Raw genomic sequence first — 22209 nt, 5'->3', positions numbered from 1 at the left:
TGGGGAGTAGCGCGTTACAAGTAATGCATTACTGTAATCTGATTATATTTTTCAGTAATGGTTCCCTTTTTCAGACAAAATGTGGTAAAATATTAAGTTTGATCTGAAAAAAATAATGTAGTTTTAGTTGCGTTTAAAAAGAGGACTACAGTTAATGCATAACGTGGAAATCCTAAAGCGCTAAAACAGCGCAAGTCAAACCTTAAATTCCCTTGAACACGCTTTTTATATCCTGTTGCAAGAAAATGGAGTCGGAGGAGGAAACAAGTGAGTTAGATAACTATACCTTCAAATATTTCGAGCTGCAGTCTGACCAAACCGAAAAATATGTATTTGTGAAATTTAAACTGTGCCTGAGAAGTAACTATTTCTAACTGTAATGGATTTTATTTATTTATTAAATGGCACAGGCACCTGGAATAAGTAGCCAAACAGGTTCGGACTCTATGCTTACCAGTGAAATTGAAGTTTCGCTGTTTGTAGATGTAAAAAAATAAATAATAATAATAAAAAGCGTTTTCTGAAACGTGGTTTGGTCTTTTGCAATTCTTGTTTGAAAAAATGTATTAGTTCCACAGCAGAATTCTGCCAATCCTAATCAAACTGTTAGTACTATTATCTGTTACAAATGTGCTCTATCGTTTGGTAGGCCTGACAATTTGCGCTTGCTTACTGCTTTCTGTCATTACCAGTTCTATGGTCTACTGGTTGGGAAGGTTGGCTCAGTGGACAATTAATATTACACTTGATTTTTTTATTGTTGATATTATTTATAATATGTAGTTGCTTACCTTGTCTAGACATTTAACAAAGAGGGCATGCTGTCTCTTGCTAGGAGATAAAAGGACTAACCCCTTTACACCACTGCCTACTTAAAGAATCTTGTTTATCATACAGGTCCCTTTAAAACCATGTTATAAATTGATGCATTCTATTGTATGTATTACCATTGCTTTGTTCTGCAATGATAACAACAGCAATAAAGGGTTACAGTACTTTTATTGTCTAATGCTAACCAGGTATCCGGTCAGTCTCGCTAGATCAATTCTAGTGTATTTTTGTTACTTATTGAAGTTGTTTGTAATGGAAGAATAAGATTACCTCTTATTTAGTTCGGCAAATATTTGTTCGTTATAAACCGTGTTGCATGAATTAAATAACCTCACGGTTTTGAAATGCTAGTTAGGAAAGCATTGTGTGAAACATATTGTGTGTGTATTGGTTATAGCTGTATAGCACAGCATAACCATCACTACAGATCTCCTTTTTCTGTAATTAGACAATCCTATTCTATCCCAGATTTTACTAGTGTGACACCTAAATCTTGGAAACTGCTGATCAAAATTTGAAATGAGAAGCATCAGTCTGATCCCATGTTTTATAAGACTTTACATGAACATTGAGGGAGCAGTTCAGATCTTCCACATACTATAGGTCACATAACCTTTTCATGGTACCAGCACTTGATAAGCTCACCAGTTGAAGGATATTTCTTGCAACCTGCGTGCTGTTTAACATTGAATTTATAATAGTTTGACCCATCACAAACTCCCAAGACAGAATCATTACCAAGCACGGCACAATAAATAGGCTATTTTTTAGTTTATTTAATTTTAATGTAAAGTGCATCATCTTTAGACTTTTTCAGGCTGTTTGTGTGCGTCTTGTGTTATTATTGAAAACTGATGTCAATTCTCCTAATGAATACTACCAGTATCTACATTTTAAAGTATTTATTTGTTCTGACGGAAGATGCTGTGTAAGAAGCACCAGGGAGCTGAATGACATTAGTGGTCTCTGTGTGAGCTTTGATTTTATTACCCCACAACATGCCTCAGGCCAGCCCAGGATGAAACCTCTTTGAGGAATGAGGGAATAGTTCAGTCTCCATGCCCATTCAATCCAGTGCAGATCATCTGGGTTGATTCCCCAGTGAAGGCAGACAGGCACAATCCATTTAAATATACTGGCAACAGAATAAATATAAAGAAGTCTATCAAGAAGCTTTCCAGTTAGTATTCTGGATATAGTTATTCCTTTTATTGTTTGCTAAAAACAATTTGATTTGCTTAAGCTACTAATATCAAGCTAACAATGCTGCTGTAGTGGTAATTGTCATTCAGCAAAGTTATCCTGGTATGCATTGGATTGCATGTTTATGAAACTCTGAAAATATTAAGTATGACAAATTTGTATTTGAGCCCAGGTCTGCTTGATTATTATTATTATTATTATTATTATTCCTCTTAATACTGCTCAGTTGTAAATTCACCATGGGGCAAGGAGAATGTTTTGTTTGTTTGTTTTTCTAAAGGACAGATTTACTTAGGTTAAAAATTGGAATAAACTAATAAACCCTTTCAAACAGCTTAAGTCAAAATACTTGTGTGTGTGCGGCCCATTTTCTTTAACGGCACAGACGTTGTATATGTAAAGCAAATTTTATGTTATAAATTGGACTACAAATGCTTTCTGAATGGTCTCGCTGCTTCGACACCTTATATCGGGTCTGCTCAACCCTTTGTCCTGGAGGGCTGCTGTCCCGCCTGGTTTTTGTTCTAACTGTACACTAAATTGATTAATTGGACCAATTAAGCTTCTAATAAGCACTTAATTGGTCCAATTAAGAAATTTAGAGTGCAGTTGGAACAAAAACCAAGAGGGACAGCGACCCTCCAGGACCAGGGTTGAGTACCCCTGCCTTACATTATTTAGCTTCTAAATTGGGGGTCTCCAACCCTGGTCCTGGAGAGCCCCTTTCCAGCAGGTTTTATAGGTGTCTTTACATCATCAGTGGCTAAAGATCTGGAACAACTGTTAATCTTGACTAATTAAGCCAATAATTGGTTTAATTAAGCAACAGATTTGGTTGAAACCAAAACCAGCAGCCACAGTAGCTCTCCAGGACCAGGGTTGGAGACCCCTGTCTTACATTATTTAGCTTCTAAATTGGGGGTCTCCAACCCTGGTCCTGGAGAGCCGCTATCCAGCAGGTTTTATAGGTGTCTTTACATCATCAGTGGCTAAAGATCTGGAACAGTTAATCTTGACTAATTAAGCCAATAATTGGTTTAATTAAGCAACAGATTTGGTTGAAACCAAAACCAGCAGCCACAGTAGCTCTCCAGGACCGGGTTGGAGACCCCTGTTCTAAATCGCAGTACTCTCCTCCTTTTATATATAATATAATTTGGTGCCCTGCACATGTAAATGGTGTGGTTTTTGTAGTGCTGTGAATGAAAATTTGTATATTTTTAATTTGTTTGGCAGAGATGGGGTTAAAATCTTCTCTCTGCCAAATCCCCATGCAGAATGTGGCTGGTGCTTAATTGATTAATTGAGCATCAATTAAAGCTCAGCCACATGCTATTAAAGGAGAGCCAGCAGTTTGCTGGAGAGAGTTTGAGGAGAGAAGGCCCAGATATTCGAAAGGTTTGCGCACCGTACAGAGGGTTATGTGCGTCACAAATGGCCGTTATGCGCAAAATGTATCCTATTTGAAATGTCTTTTTGCGTGCCACTATCTGTTTTGCACTGTGCACAAATATAATGTATGCGTGGCTCAATTTGGTGGGAGTGGCTGACAATTTGCGAGATCCTGCCATGTTCAAAACTATGCAGCAAGCACAAAACCAGTTTTGCGAGGCACAAAATAACGCTTTTAAAAAGCAAGCCTACACTCCGCGCACATCACTTTAGCACTCTCACCCAATCACTTAAGTGAAATGCAGGTGCTTTCCAAGGTACTACAACAACGGAAAACACCCATCGCTCATACAAGTTTCCGTCCAGATCTATATAATGATTATATTCAAAAGAACGATTGTGATAGCAGCATCACTAGTGTTAACACGTTTAAAAAATAAACAGGGAAGCTGCGATCATGATTGTTCTTTAGGACCGAACGAAAACTAATCCCTTTCCCAAGCGCGCTTTCTGGTGCTGAAAGAATAACTCCCAAAACATAATCAAGCGTAGGCTACAGCACGGTATTATAGTACATGCTGTCGGTATGTAACATAGACTGAGCCGACAGATACTAAACAACTACCTGTTTAATGCAGGAAAGCTTTACTTTTCTTATAACAGATGCCCTTATCCAGGGCGACTTAGTTCTTACAAAAAAAACACATTACAAAAATCAGATTAGTCCAGACAGGGAGCAGTAGCGGTTTGGTAAGCGGGATTACGGCTAATACTGAGAGAAAAAAAAGAAACTGTTTGTACTGTAACAGAAAACAAGAGTCAAAAAATGTACATTTATTAGAATAGGTACTCATGTACTCATATTTGTGTGACACCTGTCAATTATGGAGACAAAAGTAGAGAAATCATAAATTCTATGATGAATCTGTGATGGCCCTTTAAATATTTAGCTTATTCGCTATGCTAATACCTGTGATAATGATACACATTTTTTCACATGCTAAAGCACAAAAATATTTGAATTGCTCGAAGGCCAAATTTGAATGAAAATTAAGTTTTGCGATAAGTGTGACAGGCTTACATTGTCGTGTAGCATTCCAATTCTGTGCATTCACGCGTAGCTCTTGTGCATTTCTGCTATATTGGTATTGAATGCTCAGGTGGTTTTGCGAGGCACAAACACATTTGTGAATTGAGCAAAAAACCTATTTTCCAACTTCGCGCAACTGTTTTGTGCAGTGTTGGAAAATTATCATTTTTTTGTGCAAAAGCACTAATTTTTGCAAGGAGATTGCGCATCGATTCAAATATCTGGGCCTGAGAAGTGACTGTTAAACTGAAAACCATTGAACAGGTCAGTGTTCTTTAATTTTGGTTCATGTTACTTTGTTTTATTTTGCTTTTGTTTGAACAGAGTGTTCACCTTTTTGTTTAGAGGTAAAGGGAATAGCCCTCCTTGTTGGGTATGGAAATCCTGTTTAGTTAGAGCCTTTTATGGCAAGGGTTTTGTTTGTTTCTGTACTGTGTGAAAATGATTTATTTTTGTTTCTTTTTGGAGCTACACTGAGTGTGCAATAAAAACCTGTACTTTCAAAACAATCCTGGTGTCCTTCATCTGGTATTGTCCTCAGTACACCACTAGGGGCAAATTTCTACTATATACAGTACACCCTCTCTATAACAAACATGTTGGGGTTCAAGCCTTTTGTTCGTTATAATGAGGGGTTTGTTACAGCAAAAGGACAATCAAACGATAAACTGTTGGAGTAAGTTAATGAGATGAGATTTTGAATAAAAGTAGAATTGCATGTACTTGTTCGTCTCATGTATGCAGTATTCTGCCTTGCTTTATCTATTCGTTAAAGAATTAAAACTCAGTGCAAAAGCAAAAATCCCAAATTGAAGCTAAACTTTTATTCAAAGTCAATCTGACATGAATCGTTTCAAAGTGCTCCAAATCTTAGAATCCCAAACTGAGCTTTTATTCAAAATCAACCTGGGAATGAAAAGTTTCTGATAAAGTTCATCAGATCCTCAAGGTTTGTTTTATTTTGTTTCTTTAAACAATTTTGCTTTGCTGCATGGTTGCTGAACAAACCAAAATAGTGCTTTTTGACAACCTCCTTTTTTTCAAACAATCAATATAGTTTTCAGCTCAAATTCCGGCTTCAGCATCCATCGCAGCTGCTGTCCTGCCTTCCTCCGTCCTCTGCCCAGACCATCAACATCATTAGCTTGTGCTCAGTCCTCTAGTTTCAAGATGCTACTTTCAATGCATAAATTTACAATAAACCGAGGCGTGCAATTTATTTTTAATAAGTGAACAATAAATTAAATGTGGGACTATATTATACTGCGGATGTAGACGCAATATAAGTTTTTGGTTTTGTCTTATTTTAAAATGTGTTTTAATTAAAGGTGTGGTATATATCATGGGAACTGCATGGCCTGTCGTGGTTTATACATTACATATATAAATATATACACACAGTTGTATTCAAATGTTTACATACCCCAATGGAAATTTTATAATTTCTAGAAATTTCTCAAAAACAAATAATTATAGGGAAAATCTTTTGTATTAAGTTTTGAGTTTGTGGATGAGGAAAACAAGTTACAAGAAATAGATGTCTACAATTATTTATTTCAGCATTTTTTTTTTTTTTTTTTTTGGAAAACTAAAAAAATGCTAATTCAAAAGTATTCATACCCTGACAAGGAAAATTAAATTAATAACTAGTTGAGGCACCTTTAGCAATAATAACCTCTTTTAAACGATTAGGATATTTGGCATGATTCTTGACCATTATTGAATGTGAAATTGTTCCAGTTCGTTAATTCCGAGGACTACTCTTGTACACAGCCGCCTTCAACTCATACCAAAGATTCTCAATTCGGATTTAGATCGGGACTTTGACTAGGCCATTCCAAAACCTTGATTTTCTTCTTCTTTAACCATTCTGAAGTAGATTTTGTTGTGTGCTTTGGATCGTTGTCGTGTTGGAACATCCAGTTGCACTTTAAACCAAGTTTTGTAGCAGTGAATTTCAGATGATTGGCCAAATTCTTTTGGTATGCTATGAAATCCATTTTACCATGTATTGAAACTAAATGTCCATTAGAGGAAAAACAGCCCTATAGAAGGAGTTTTTTCTTTGTACGCCTCACCAGACTTTCTCCAAACGTAATGACAATCCCCGTGACCAAATAGTTGGATTTTTGTTTCATCACTCCACAAAACCTTAGACCAGAACTCCTATCCATCATTCAAATGCTGTTTTGCAAACTTTAAGCGATTTGTCCTTGTGACGTTTTCCTAAAAGTGCCTTTTTCCTTGGCCTGCGACCATTGAGACCTTCACCATGCAATACTCGACCTATGATTGTTATTGACCCCTTCTCTACTGAGTCCCTTGTAGCACCCTGTGCTACAGGCATTTTTTTAACTTTTTTTTGTCAGACTGAAGTTTCTATTGGTGCCAAGTGTTTGTGGTTTATTTGGACATGTGACCAAAAAATACAGCTGCTATTGTAAACAAAATGCAACTTTTTCATAAACTGTATTATACCTGCATCACATTTGGTCCCTAAATGCTAATGTTTGGTGTAAGAATGTAGAAACTTTTAAGATGCTGGATGTGCCTGTGCCTATGTGAATCTTTTCATTGGTTTTGGGGGGGGTTTACAGATACCAGGCCACTTTGAATTTGCCACTTTGAAAAACGCCGCCCATGGTCTATTGTACCCACCCTGATTTAAAATGGCCAATACTCCACCAAAGAATAATATAAGTATATATAAGTATATATTTTCTGAAACTGCACAAGAAAAGGATTTTATAAATAGGTAACATGACCTTGTGCGTCTTTGGGTTGTTACCCATAATCCTTCTGCAATTTTGAGGTAATGTCACTGCATATCATAAAAGTCACTTTTTTTTTTCCTTGTATTTGGACCTGTGAATCTAACAGCTTCTGTTCCACTGTTAAAAACACAGTGTTTCTGGATTGCCCTGAGTTTCCTGAAATACCAAATATGTGCACCTTTCTATAGTTTGTCAGGCATTTATAGGTTCTAGGTCACTTTGAACTTTCCCCTTCCACAAGGTAATGTTGCTGCATGACAAGAAGTGACTTTTTTGATACCTTTCGTTACATTTGTTACTGGTCGTGGTGGTTTATTTTGGGGTTTAGTCATTCTAGTACTCATGTACCATGTGGTACCTTTCAAAACACTCCTCCAAACAGAGGCCTGGCTGAGAGGGACAGTGCAGACAATAGTACCATGTATCCCTCCACATGCCCTTGCGGGAACATATACACAGCACTTTTTTTGCGGCCTTGCTTTACTCCCAGATGGTGGCAGTGTCCATATAAAATGATGTTCAGTAAGTCTAGCCACTGTCTCTAATCTTACTGTTTCTTGCATTTCTTGGCTAGCAAATATGAGGCTGGAGATGACAGAAGTCTGAAAAGCCAGAAAAGTAAGCTTGTTTTCTGGAGCTACAGTATACAACATTTGTTGTATAACGAAATCTGGACCATGTACATGGCAAAGTATTTTATACCATGGCATGGTCTTCCTTGCAGCATTGTACGGCTCCAGCATTTGGTCCGAATTATCTACACCTCCCATGTGTCTATTGTAGTCCAGCACACACTCAGGCTTATTTGTGAGTGTCCCGACCTCGCACAGGAACTGCCACCATGGCCTCATTGTGAATGGTGGTGAGGAGGTACACATCTTTTATCTGTATTTCACTGCCAGCAGTTCCTCACAGCGCAGAGTGCAGATTTTGCCACACCTCTGTTTCTTGGTTACCAATTGATGGGGAAATTCCTTCCGGTTTGGTCTTATTGTGCCACAAGCCCTTGTTTGGGATGTGTACAAAACCCTAAACAGAGGGATTCCTGTGTAGAAGTTGTCTACATACAAATGGTAGCCCAAATTTAGGAGGGGAAAAACCGTATCCAATACAATTATCAGAGGTCTGCAACCATGGGGGGCAGCCAGGTGTCTCAATCTGAGTCCTTCCATGTGTACACTCTGAACCGATGAGTGTACCCAGTGAAGCTCTCGCACAGTTTGTACAGTTTAATCCCATAACGGGCACGCTTCATGGGAATATACTGAGCCTCCCCTTGAATAGAAGGAGGGACTCAGGCTCAATGTCCATTGGCTCCTCTTCCTCACTACTGCTGGATTTCTCGCTAGAGGAAGCGTCACTCGGTACATATTCATTACCAGAGTCATCGGGCACAAAATCTCTCTCTGAGTCTGACTCAATTAGGAGGTCAGCAACAGCCTATTCTGTTGTGACAGCAGAGGAGATAATTATTCTTTTTTAAAAAAAAATATAATATATATATTTTAGCTCAAAGAGCCAGCTGCCCAACGTTTCGATATGTTGTACATATCTTTTTCAAGGGAGCCTGTGTTTGAATCAAAACATTGGAGGTATTTATAGGTTTTTGACGGCATGACAACTACTTGTTATTGTTTACATTCAAATCCATGATTTATTCTTACATGATGTAATGGTGTTCTATATATTGTGACATCATTTTTACTTCTATCTTTGAATCTGTATTAATTCTAATCAACACTACTTTATATAAACTTATATTTTTATTATATCCTGCAATGCTGGCTCTGAGGATCAGTCTAGATTTGGCCTCCCCAGCGCATCAGCATGCACAACCTTTGAATTAATTTTGTTTATTTAAATGTTATATATTTATTGAAGTTAATTAGTTCATTCTTTTCTGTTGAGTCCCTCTGGCATAATCGTGTTCAGTCTATTTATCCATTTACTTTCTTTTATTCTTCTGTATGTCGCATTGTCTAATTTGAGCTGTTCTAATACTACAAACTTTACATCATTTATGTCATGTCCCTGACTGGTGAAGTGCTGTACTATTGGTTCATTCATTTTTTATTTCTAATTAATGAAAGGTGGTTCTGAATTCTTTTATATAAAGTAGTTCCAGTCTCTCCAACATATTTGATTTCATCACATTTTTTCGCTATTCCATAAACAACATTGCTATTTTTACAGTAGGTATTAGTTTTTAGTGGATATGTGGTGTTCTTATGTTTAATTATATTTTTACTTTTGTCTATATTTACACACTTTACATCTACTAGCGCACATGTTCGTAGAACCTATTTTGTCAATTATTCTTTTATGTTTACTGTGAACTAAAATATCACCTAAATTAGCTTCTCTGAATGCTACAACTGGGGCCTTGTATTTCAATTGGAAGTACCACGTACGTCCTTAGCACTGGGGAAGCGATTTTTTTTTGACTTAGCAGGTACGTCCGTAGCACACCAAGAGGTTAACCTTCCTCGCAATTCTTCCAGACCGAGGGAGCGTTGTGACACTGCCATGAGTCTTGTACTTCTTGATAATAGAAACAGTAGTTGAAATTGGGATACTCAAATGCTTGGAAATCTTATTGTATCCTTCTCCAGCTTTGACAATAAATACATTTCTGCCTAAGGTCTTCAGATAGCTCTTTTTCCCATGTTGACTTATTGGTAATGACAGCAATCATCCTATGCCCAACCCTTTTATACTCTCTAACAATGTTCACCTACAATCCAGCATTTTCTAGACTTTACTTTTCTAAGTTCTGCATTATCATATTGAGTTTTCTAGCACCTTGTAAACAATACTATCATAGCATCAAAGGGTATGTATTTTTAAATTAGCATTTTTGGAGTTTTGCAAAAAAAATTGCTGAAATAAATCATTGTAGACGATTGTAAATCGATTTCTTCTAACTTTTTTTTTTTTTTTTTTCCCTCATCCACTGAATCAAAACTTTTGCTCAAAAGATTTTTCCTCAAATTCTTTGTTTGAGAAATTTCTAGAAATTAAATTCCCATTGGGGTATGTAAACTTTTGGCTGCAAGTGTGTGTGTTTAGGGCTTCTGAATTTCCATTCTTGAATGGCAAATTCCATTTTTCAAAATGACCAATTCCGTTTTTACAAATTTATTAAGAATTAACAACATAATTTGAACATAAATAACATTTTTACATTAAAAATCTATTGAATTAATTTTTTTCCCTTAAGTCCCTGAGATACTGTAGTTTTCAGGAAATATATTTCTTAAAGCAGTCCACTAGTAACAATGTACTGTAGGTCGGTCAACAAATAAAGGTGTTGAAAAAACAGCTTATTGCTGGCGTTACAATATACAGACTAGTCAAACGAGGGGCATGATTACAAAAATATACAACTTTCACAAAATTACAAATTAAATACAATGTTCAGGACACTTCTCTGCCATCTGTAGTTTCATCTGCAACAACGCAGACTGGTTTATGCTGTACTTACTGTAAAACTGCTTGCATGTGTTTCTCGTATACCTGGACAGATAGTTGCCTTAGTTAGAGCAGGGCTCTTCAACTAGTATAACTGTTAAGAGATCAGCGCTTCTACTTTTGAGCTTCTAACTACTGTGCCCTCTGGATACGTATTTCTGAAAGCTCCTAGTTTGGTTTCAAAATGCCTTTTCATATTGTATTCCTTAACTACTGACACATTAATTGCACAATAAACACATTGGCTTTGCATTCGGTACAGTTGGTAAAATAAATATTTATTTGTCCACTCATTGTTGAATCTACAATTTCCTGTTATTAGAGTAGAGAGAGCAATGTTATGGCAACACAAGTTAAAAAAAAAAAAAAAAACTATAAATCACTCTGAGTACGTAGTATTAAGGAGTTAATGATAAATTAGAAATTGATCTATGGGTAGAATTGTACACAGGTGGTAGTGGCGGTGGTTGTTTTTATTTTTCTTTCATAGTTTTACGTAAGATTTAAAATTGTGGGTTAACTGTTGAAAATACAATAAGCACATTCCTTAAAGTAAGTTTAGTTTTTATTTCTCTTCATACACAATTGTCATTTTTCATATAATAATAATAAATAAATCAGATAGTTTAATAATTATTTGAAAGCATAGGGCTGCAATTCTATTTATTTATTTATTTATTTTATTTTATTTTATTTCCAAAGTAGCATAGTTTGGCACATTTTTGGGCTACTCCGAGAATATTTCAAACTAGCGTATTGTTGGAATGTATTTTCTGTTTTGGCCAGATTACAATGTTTGAATTAATGTATTTTTATATAGCACCTTTCTTAACAATGCCATATAAAAATGTAATTTGCAAAATCTAGGAAAAACAAATGTGCTTTACATTAATCAAGAGAATGAGAACCTCTCACAACTAGTGGCAACGAGTTCCAAAGTTTTTAGGAGCACTAGTTGAGAAACTCTGACCTCCCAGAGTGACACATCTGGTCATGTGAACAGCCAGCAGCTCTGAGCTTAAAGAGCGCAGCTGACATTTAAGGCCAGTTCCCCGGACAGCCTTGAAGGTCAACAGAAGAATCTTAAAAATAACCCAATATTTGAAAGGTATCCAATGCAAAGTTTCCAAGACAATGTAATATATCCAGTTTGTTTTGTACTTGTCAGTAGTCTTGAGGCATTCTGGACCAGTTGCACTATTCAGATTATTTTATTAATGTTAGAATTAAAGAGATGTTGAATATTTAGTTTGCTATTTTGATGTGCTAATTTTATTCTGTTGTGTTGTGTACTGCGCAGCTAATGTCGTGCTGTAGCTTTAAATTAGAAGACCGACACGCACTGTGATGTTGCTGTTCATTGATTGTGTTTTCAAATGATCTTCAGATCAGGTTGGGGTCAAGTGAATTTTTTGCATCCCAATGGGGTCATTCGCAAGACAACCCCACCCAAACAGAAAAAGATTTCAGGGTTCTAAAAATTAATCTAGATGGGGATATATATATATATATATAATATATATATATATAATAAAATATAAATATCCCATTTCTATCATTTTTTCTTTCTTTTTGTACATAGGTGTTTAACATTAGTGGTATAACATATGATTGCCAACCTTTCCAGCTATATAAATGACCCATGTTGTGTAGAATTTAATTTTGCTCTATAGAATGCCCTGAAGAGATTTACCAGTCCTGAACGAAAAGCAGTTTTATTTTAGTTAATGAAAAAGCTTTTGGATTTTCCAATGTAGTATTCAGGGTTTGATCAGATATGTAGGTGCAGCAGCTAAATCTCTTGTATCCAAAACAAACACAGGAAAGGTTTTTCAGATATGCATGGGTGTGCCTACATTTTTCCTGCACTGATGCATCGTGACAAATCAGATACAAACTGTATTCACTTTTCTGTTTTGTTTTTTTTTCCCCCCACTAAGAATAACAACAATCTGGAAGCCTGTTGCCGAGCCCTTGCGCTGGAGAGCAGCAAGTATCTGTATGGAGAGTACCACAGTCCAGAGGACACCAGGATGAACAGGAACCACATGCTTCACATCAACCTGGGCATCCACTCTGCCACCGGGTACCAAGCAGGGGATGGGGCCCAGACCAACGGGGGGCGGACGCTGGTGCACAGCTCGAGCGACGGGCATATTGACCCACAGCGAGGAGGAGGGGCCAAGCAGCAGATGGTGTGCATGCTCCAAGAGCCCCATTCAGCCCCCGCCACTGTGGCCCCTTCGCCTGTCTACAATCCCTTCTTCATGAACGAGCAGGGTTGCACAGCCAACACGCCTCCCCCCACCTCTCTCCCCCCCGGGATGAGTGCTTCTGCCATGCAGGGTCTCTCTCCCACCTACACACCCATTCCCCGTTACACCATGAACCCCATCACCGTCACTCTGTCGCAGAACATCCCTGCTACCCCGCGTGCCCTGCACCTTCCCTCCCAGATCCAGAACTGCCCTTATGCCACGGCTGGAAACGCAGTCTTCATTCGGTCTGCTTCCTCCCAGAGCCCCTCGGGTAGGCAGACCCCCCAGAGTTCACCCTGGCATTCCCCCACCGCGCAGTGTCACATGCAACCTTACAATCAGCAGCCTCACGCCATCCCTGTCTACCAAACCCAGCCCTCGCCCTACCAGCCTACTCAGTATTCCTCCAAGCAGCCTCAGATGCCTCAGTCAGCCTTCCACTCCCCACCACCTTCCCAGTTCCCCTCTCCCTACAGCTCTCCTCAGCACCAGATCCAGCCCAGCCAGCCTTGCCACCAGACCTCCCACGTATTCATGCCAATCAGCCCCCCGACTATGATGTCTCTACCGTACCAGCAGCAGCATGGCTACCATCAGCAAGGAGGCCAGCCTGTCTCCTTTATCCCTTACCTATCACCGGTGATGTCCAAGAGTTCCATCAAAAACCAGATAGAAATCACTCTGGAGTCTCCCCAACGGTCCCTCAACCGCAGCTCCTCTCCTGTCACCAGCCAGCAGCAGCAGCAGCGAGGCCAGAACACACTGTATATCGCACCCAGCTCCCCTTCCAGAGGGATGTCCGGAGGCCAGATGAGCATGAGCGGCGCTGCACAGGTGGCGGCTTATCACCCAGGCATGTACATCCACCAGGGGCACTCCCGGCCGGCTCCTTCACCCCAGCAGGGAGGTGGAGGAGGAGCAGGGGGAGGACAGGCAGCTGTGGCCGCCGGCGGGCCTCGGGTGAGGGTCACGCAGCCTGGCAACTCCGCCTACACCTTCAAGATCAAAGTGTCTCCTGGCAGGCCAGTACAGCGGCAGGTGGAGTCGCCCACTGTAGAGACTGAGAGCATCCTGAACCTGGTAGAGCAGGGAGAGCACCCCGGCGCTCCCGAACCCATCCAGCCCATCTCTGCCCTGCCCGGCACGATTGGAGACAGGGGCAGCAATAAATATTGCAGGAAGTTTAGTTCGGGCTCTGACGACTATGCTTACACTCAAGGTAATGATCTGGTGGCCCTTTAGCGTTATATGTTAGACATGTTAAGGTTTTAAAGCTGCACAATCATTTTGAGTTTTACCCTGTATTGTGATTCTTTGATCACAACTTTGTCTACTACATTCTTGTTCTCTGCACTTTTTTGGTCCTCAATCTATCTATAACCCCTCTCTCGGCTCTAATGAAAAGAATTGATCAAATTACCTGCACCTCAAAAAGTGCATGTAACAGTTGGATTCATGTTGCACCAAATGTTTGTTTGGTATTGATACAATATGGAAGCAATACAAATACAGGCTCATAAGAGGCATGGCCATATCAAGAGGAGCCTTGTTAAAAGATGCTGGTTACGAAAAGAAAACAGCAATACCAATAAAAGGGGTATCAACTTTTATTTGAATTATTATTGGCTTCTTATTTTAACAATCCCTGCTTGGATACAGCCTACGTATTATTTTTATCATCATATGTTGTATAATTTATTCTAGGGCAGCAACAAAGCGCACATTTTGACCTTTGAAGGTTAAATACATTACCGAAGGAAGGTCTGAACCTTCGATGGCACCAATTTGCATAATTTACTGATGACTATTGAAAATCCTTTTATTTTACAGGTAATCCATATAAATGGAATAAAACATTCACATGTATTTAACAAAATATGTTTTATAGAAAAATAATCATGTTTTTATCATTTAAATAAAAAAACATGTTTATTTACATGTAGTTGATGCTTACAGTAAGCTTGCATTGCACCAGCTGCAGCTGATTTGGACAAAACAAAGCTTTATTTAAGTCTAGTCCAAGCAGATTATCGGTCACAGTCATATTTTACTTCTACTAAAAATATTAATAATACTAATAATAGTATGAACTTACACTTGTCAAGTGACCCCAGAGATTGGTTATGCCTCCATAATACTAGTCGCTTGCACAGTTTGCATTAAACTTTTTTTTTTTTTTTTTTTGTCTGGGCATTTAAAAAAAAAATCCCAAAGAGCAGAGGGGTTTCGAGACATTTCTTTCAATACAGCTTACGCTACACTGCTTTGCTGTCGAGATGGTGAATGAAGAAATTAAAGGTTTGCCTCTGGATAACATGAGCTGGACAGGGAGGGGCGGACAGTGTTCAGTTTTTTAAATTAAAATGATTAGTGTTATTGTATATTTTGTATGTTTCAAACATATATTCTACCATATCACTTCGCTTACACTGTCTTGTACAATAGATATTCAGTGCATATTTTACTTTATAGTTAGTGCCCCAGTGCTTTGGCATACTATACCCTACTCCATACATGGCAGCAGCACCATATAGAGTTGCTACAGCGCATATAACGATTTGGTACAATGGTAGTGGATTTTAATACAACAACTTTTGTTTACGCAATATGCATTATACAAATCAAAAGCTTGAATTTTGCATGCCAGTTACATTTTAATGTGTGATTTTTATAGTATGAACACATTGTCAAACGGTTTCTGTTAACATACATAAAAAAAAAAAAACATACAGTGCATGAATGCAACGTGACGAACCTTCGAAGGTTTAAAACTACCTTTGAATTCCTGGTTAGCGAACAAACCTTCTAACACAGCCCTAGTTTATTCAATGAGCTGCTATAAAACCAAATCCAAGGTTTGTTACTGCTGATCTATAGTTATGACGTGAGGCAATGAATTGAACAGCCTTTTACTGTGCAGTATGTTCCAGCTAAGTGGTTATCATAGTCAGCTCTGCTTTTAAAGTGAAGTGAGACATGGCAGCTCTGGTTGATCCTGTTACACATTTCGCCTTTGTAAAGTGAATTAAAAATGCACATCGGCAGCGCTAAAGCTAAGAAACGCTGCCCAGCAGTGTCTCCCTTATTCCGTAGGTGCTCCAAGTTAGATTTGAAAGCAGGTAGTGACATGACAAATCAAATCACAAAAAGCCTGCAAGGATTTCAACTTTATTATGAAATGTACCTCGTTAATATCCTTGCCATTTTTGAGGTCAGTTACAAGAAATCAACATCAAAGCTGCAATCTTCCATAATAGTGTTCAGATGGTATACTGAAATATGATTCTTGCATGACGGTTTGCAATATACCTCTGTAGTTTGGGCATCTGTGCCTGCTGCATCGCCAGAGAAGGCTGTCTAGTTAGGCACACAAGCCCCCTCTCCCAGTCTGTCACACTTGGTGAAAGCATTCATGCTTCTCCTGTAGCAGGGGGTTCAATATTCCATAAAGAAGCCTGGCTGGGAGTCAGGAAAGCAAAACATGCTTCTAATTTTGCAGGACACGCTGTTTTCATACTAGGTTAATAAAGGTAACAACCTTAAATACAATATTACCCCCCTTTGGTCAAATGTCAAATTGTACCAGGTTTATCAATTTTTATATGCTGTATTTTATAATACATACAGTATATGTTTTTTCAAAGTCTTGAAAGAGAAAATCTTGTACCCCACAGAGTTCATAAAAACAGGTGTTAAAAATTTAAAAATTGTGACACAGGGATAATTTTATGGGATACTAGAGCTTTAACAGCTATCAGGACATTTTCCCACTGCGGGCAAATTGCCCATGTCTTATTACATAGACCGGGCCATTTTAGGCTGCATTTTGCCAACATTTAAAAATGTTGGCACTGGAACAAGTGTGTAGTATACTTTGCATTAGCTGCTTTTCAAGATTACTATATGTACTGATACAGTACTTGCACTTTTGTCTCCAAAAACAATACATTTACTGGTATGTTATTTAACTTCAAATGGGAGCAGATGCATCTTTTTGCTTTTCTCAAAAACATGAAACCTTACTCGGTGTGTAATATATGAAATGACATTTCCTATGACAAACAGTTCAGTAGTATTTCATTATTCATTACTGTACGGAAGTGGACTTTGATTTATGTCCCTAACTGCAGCTCTTACTATTATCCAGTGATGTGTAACGTGCAACAATCCTAGCACAAGGCATGGTTTCCTGTTAAAAGTAAAAGTGAAAATGCAGTCTGTGGTGTAGCTGAGTGAAGATTCTGCACAGCAGAAGGTGTTTTTAATCTAACAGAGGGTCTAAAGATACGTAATTTAATTGTACGTCAATATTTGTTCTGTTTTCTTTTCATATAAACGCTGTCATTTGCGTTCCTTCACAAACCTGCCTTCTATTGAAGTAGGAGCTGTTTTATACCTGGTTTAGTGGAAACAGCTTCCTGGAAATTTTATTTTAAAAAAAAAAAAAAGTGCAAGGGGAATTATGTAACCTTTATCATGAGTACCATAAATAGTTACTCTAGTGGTAAGTATTGTCTGTTGTGTACTTATCTAATTTTCTTTAGTGTGGTGAATCCAATCAGTTTAGAGTGCTTGAATGAAACTGCTTCTTGTTTTGGGTGTCTGATTTCAAACCCAAAACATTTTATTTTTACTTTGTAATTGACATTTATAGTGCCTCAGAGGTGAAGTCTGTATTTTGAGTAGCATTATGGAATGCCTGACCTGAAAGCTGCAATACAGGTTTTGACTTGAATATTGTAGACCTTGTGATTGGTTATAAAGTAGTGCACTGGCCTGCAGCCAAAAACGCAGTGTCATAAGTACCTTGGTACAGACTGCGTGAAAGGGTTGTGCCTACAAGTAAGGGTGGTGTGTTTAGGCACTCTTGTTTTGAGACGCCTACCTTCACAACATGAAGCAAAGGACTTCACTTCTCTGTTAAGAAGAAACAAACATGCATTTAAAAAAATAAAAAAAAGAAATCAATCAATAAAAATGTCCTGTTTTAAATATCTTAATTGGGAACAAAATACATTTATAACATTTACAATATAAACAAAATAAACTGTTTCCCATTCAGAATTGCATGCTGCTGTTTTGATAGCTACAAATCTCGTCCCCTTTCCAGTCTTAAAAAAAAAAAAAAATTGTGGTTCAAAGTTTTGTAATGCACTAGCGCCATACCGTGTCCTGGTTTGGAGCTGCAGGAATGCATACTGGTTTTGTCAGGGTTGTCTCACCGTGTGCTTGTTTCGCTGTGGTTTCAGCTCTGCTCCTGCACCAGCGGGCCCGCATGGAGAGGCTGGTAAAGGAGCTTCACCTGGAGAACCAGATACTGGAGAAGCTCAAGACTGATGTCAACAGCATGGAGTATGACCTCATGCAGAGACGCTTCCACAGAGTCAACACCACCTCACTGATTCCAGTGGTCAGTCTCTCAGGGCTGGTCATTCTGCCATAACAACAATATAGTATACATTGGGGATTCAAATCTGTCCAGTACATTTGTTTTGAATGAGTACTCATTGTTCATTGGGTATTGTCATTGGGAGTATTCAGTGTTACAACAAATTCTATTGTTTTGCTGTTTATCATATATAAATAATGTAAAGCATGGTATCCTTTTCTCCTCTAGATTTTGTAAATACTGGGTTATTATTTTTTTTACATTAGACATGCTTGATATATGGTGCTGCATTGCAGTGTTTGCTTTACTTGCATTTTTAATTGCTGAACACAGAGGGACATCATTAGTGTATATCTCATTCCACAGTGTGAAGCTCCCCCATAATCAAGAGGAAGCAAACAGTCACGGCGCATAACACACCCCGGAGGGGGGGGCGACCGACCTTGAACTGAGAATTGAATGTTATACACTTAGTTTCTGCATATAACATTGAATTCTTCAGGTACAAAAGGTCCTCTTAAAAGGGGCAGAGGGAGTATATGCTTTCTGATACCCGCTTTCTTCTAAATCCATGCCGAGTTCCATTTCCAAGTTTAAAGAAGAGCTGAGGGGTTTACAGTATACCCATATGACACCACCCAACTGGTATTTAAACAAGTGTTGCCCCATATAAAATGTGAATTTGAAAGTGAGAAACGACTTTTTATGAAAAAACTGCACCTAGGCTAGAAGAAATAATGTACTTTTAAAAGGTGACCAACTAATGCAAGTTTGTAATGTATCATTATACTGTAAAAATATAGCCTTAAGCCCCTTTCACACTGGTACTGGCTACCCAGGTCACAATCCCGCGTAGTGTGAAACCACGTACCTGAGTCGTACCTGGGTTGACCTGGGTCCCAGCGACCCACCTCAGGATGTGGGTTGACGTGGGTTGAGCAAGCCAAAATGCTTGACGGCCGTTCGTGAGCCGACGCCTACATGAAGGTTTCACTTCCGCAAGGAACATTTCTGTTTTTTCTATTTTAGCCATATTTTTTTATTGATTTGAGACACAGCATGAGCCAGATTGTAGGAGGGATGTAGAAACATTTGCTCTAATCAACATTTGGGCCGTCTGTTCAATCCAGAGAAGCTTGGATGGAAGCGTCAGTAACAAGCTGCTTCTGGGGCATTGATTCCTGCATTGTGTATTTGAGTCTGTCATCCAGGTCAACCCTGCTTTATCAAAAGCAGTGTGAAATCGCGTACCTGACCTGCATGACACCGGGCCTGACCGGGTAGAGCATGCCAGTGTAAAAGGGGGTTTAGAATTTTTTTTTTTCTTTCTGGAATTGGTTAAACATTTCGAACAGCTCTAAATTGCATTATTAAGTAGACGAAGAACTTGCATTAGTGAATCATTGATAATTGTTATGTTTGAATGGATTTCCCGGGTAACCCTATGCAAATCAGCACCATATATCGGGTATATATTTTAATGAAACCAACACTCCTGCTTCAGTCAGCGGTCTCTTGTTGTTTTAAGGAGTTGGATGGTCAGTTTATCCTCGGTCTCAAGTGAACTACAAAGCCCAACAGTGAATTTGATTCATCCTGGTGTTTTCCTTCTTTTTCTCTTACTAGCCAGAAGACATGACCAGACTAAGGAGCCAGAACAGACAGCTTCAAATCAATATTGACTGTACACTGAAAGAAATTGACCTCCTTAAATCTAGAGGTCTGTAAATCAGTGATCCATCTTTAAATCTCTAATTTTATGTTTGTGTTGACATCAAATCATATTTTTGAAGTTCACTGGATTATTGTTTATAAGGAATTGTTTGAGTATAATCAAGACCTTCTAAGGGGTGTTTAAGACCCACATCTGTACACGGGTCATTCTGATATCAAGCAGCCAATATCTGATGTAGTATATGTTTGTGCCTGGTACTTGCTCGAGAGTACCCTTTTATACAAGTTTCCCATAGAAAGAGCATCGCCAAGTGTAATAAAGCATTGTAAAGTCCAGAGAGGTTTGGTAAAGCATATTGCAAAACATGACAAACTATGGTAAATGTATAGCATTATCATATGGAGAAGCATGGTTAAACTTCAAATACTTTGTGTATTTTTACCTTTTTATTATCATATTTCTTTTTAAAGAAAGTCACTTAATAAACTTAATAAATTTATCACATTTAATGTAGAGATTTGATTTTCATTTAATGTAACTTTGATAGATCAGGGACATAAAGAAAGGCTCCTATTGCATAGCAGATTTTACTACAAGCTTTATTAGCCAATGTACGGGTAACAAGCTCGGGTGTGTTTCATAATGAAATCATGAATGGGTCAAACTTATACAATGGGAGTCTTAATTCCATCCTTGTAGATGTTTAAAAGGTTCAAATTAATCCTTTACAGCAGTAGAGTTTTGAAAATTGCTCCTTTTGTAGCTAGAACACAGAGCTTTTGCAAGTCGTCTTGCACGTTTCGATGCCTTTGTGCTGAAGTACTAGAGCCCTGAATTAGAGAAGCGTTGCCCCAGCCGAGGAAGGATGTATATTGTGATTTAGCTCGGGACAGGTACTCCCTGTGCTGCCTGTGTGTTTCGTCCCCTCGGAACCATAAATCTTCCAGAGGGCCGATTTCCTTCTTTAGGTTTGAACTTGCTGTTGTTGAAGAAATAAAACTATTGAAATTGACAGCGGTATAAAAAAAATGCTTGTTGCCTGATTGCAATAGAAATAACATCTCAATCAAACATCATGTAACATCTGAATCAAATAGGGACTGTGTATAGGACAGCTTAGCGAATAGCCAGTGACTGACTAGTGGTAATTTTATTGTTATGTTCAAGCTGAATTTAGACTGAAGGACTTAAATACATAAAATAAACTGTATCACATTTGAACTGTGTTGCTTATAATATAATTTATCGTTCTCTTTCCAGGGAAGTTTGATCCAAAAGCCATGAACAACTTCTATGACCACATTCAGCCTGGTCCAGTAGTTCCTCCAAAGCCAAGTAAACAAGGTGCGCTGTTCTGGAAAGCTATTGGTTCCAATTATCTGTGACTCTTTGATTTGGTGGAGAAATCTAAATTGTATTCCAGTTTATAACAGGAATACTGTGTGGACATCCCAATGGGATTTGCTGTTGTTCGATTTCTGTGGTGCCCTCTAGTGGAGGTAGTCCTACTGATGGTTCAAATCATTCACAATTCTTGGAGTTGATGTAAAATTGACACAAAGTTTTAACTCTAACAAATATGTATTAGTATTGTGCTGGTCCTCCCGAATTAAAATAAATTCCACCTAATAATTTAGATATACATGAGGAACTCATGGTTTTTACGTGAAACCATTATTATTGTATTATATTGTATGAAATTTGCTGACATTGTTTATACCGTTAATGAACATGGAGCTAATAATTCAAGTAAATGATACATAACTAAAATCACCATAACTTTGTAGTTTTCACATTTTCCAATATGAATGATGGTGCAGATTATGGTAAACGTGTATTCCATTTTATTATGTTAAGTAATGAACAAAAAGAATTCCAAATATTCGCAGACATTTTTCTGTCCCACAGATAAGTAACATGGTATAAAACAGAGACCATAAAAACATGTGGAAAAGCAGTCCTGACATGTTCAGATGTGATGCCTCTATGTACTGAGAAACGTACTATACAAATCCCTCCTGTCTGTTGGATGTACAAAATATAAAAAAAATGCTGGTCCTATAAGTCTTCATATTGACTCTGAATGGAAAGGGACTGACAGTTGTCTCAACAGCAAGCTGGTTTAC

General features: G+C 38.2%; 1 protein-coding gene across 2 annotated transcripts in view; it reads left to right on the top strand.

The window, feature by feature from the left end:
* Window positions 1-22209, top strand: part of tab3 (TGF-beta activated kinase 1 (MAP3K7) binding protein 3) — a 51796-nt gene that overhangs the window by 22786 nt on the left and 6801 nt on the right. For both annotated transcript variants that reach the window (XM_059028871.1, XM_034012442.3), the window contains 4 exons: window positions 12702-14238; window positions 18269-18429; window positions 20035-20128; window positions 21344-21427. In XM_059028871.1, the coding sequence (XP_058884854.1) occupies window positions 12795-14238; window positions 18269-18429; window positions 20035-20128; window positions 21344-21427 (1783 nt within the window). In that variant the 5' untranslated portion in view covers window positions 12702-12794. The remainder of the gene's footprint in view (window positions 1-12701; window positions 14239-18268; window positions 18430-20034; window positions 20129-21343; window positions 21428-22209) is intronic.

This window comes from Acipenser ruthenus, chromosome 8, assembly GCF_902713425.1.
Source record: "Acipenser ruthenus chromosome 8, fAciRut3.2 maternal haplotype, whole genome shotgun sequence".
Lineage (NCBI taxonomy): Eukaryota > Metazoa > Chordata > Actinopteri > Acipenseriformes > Acipenseridae > Acipenser > Acipenser ruthenus.
Note: the sequence above shows the minus strand (reverse complement) of the source record. Positions and strands in the feature narration are given on the sequence as shown.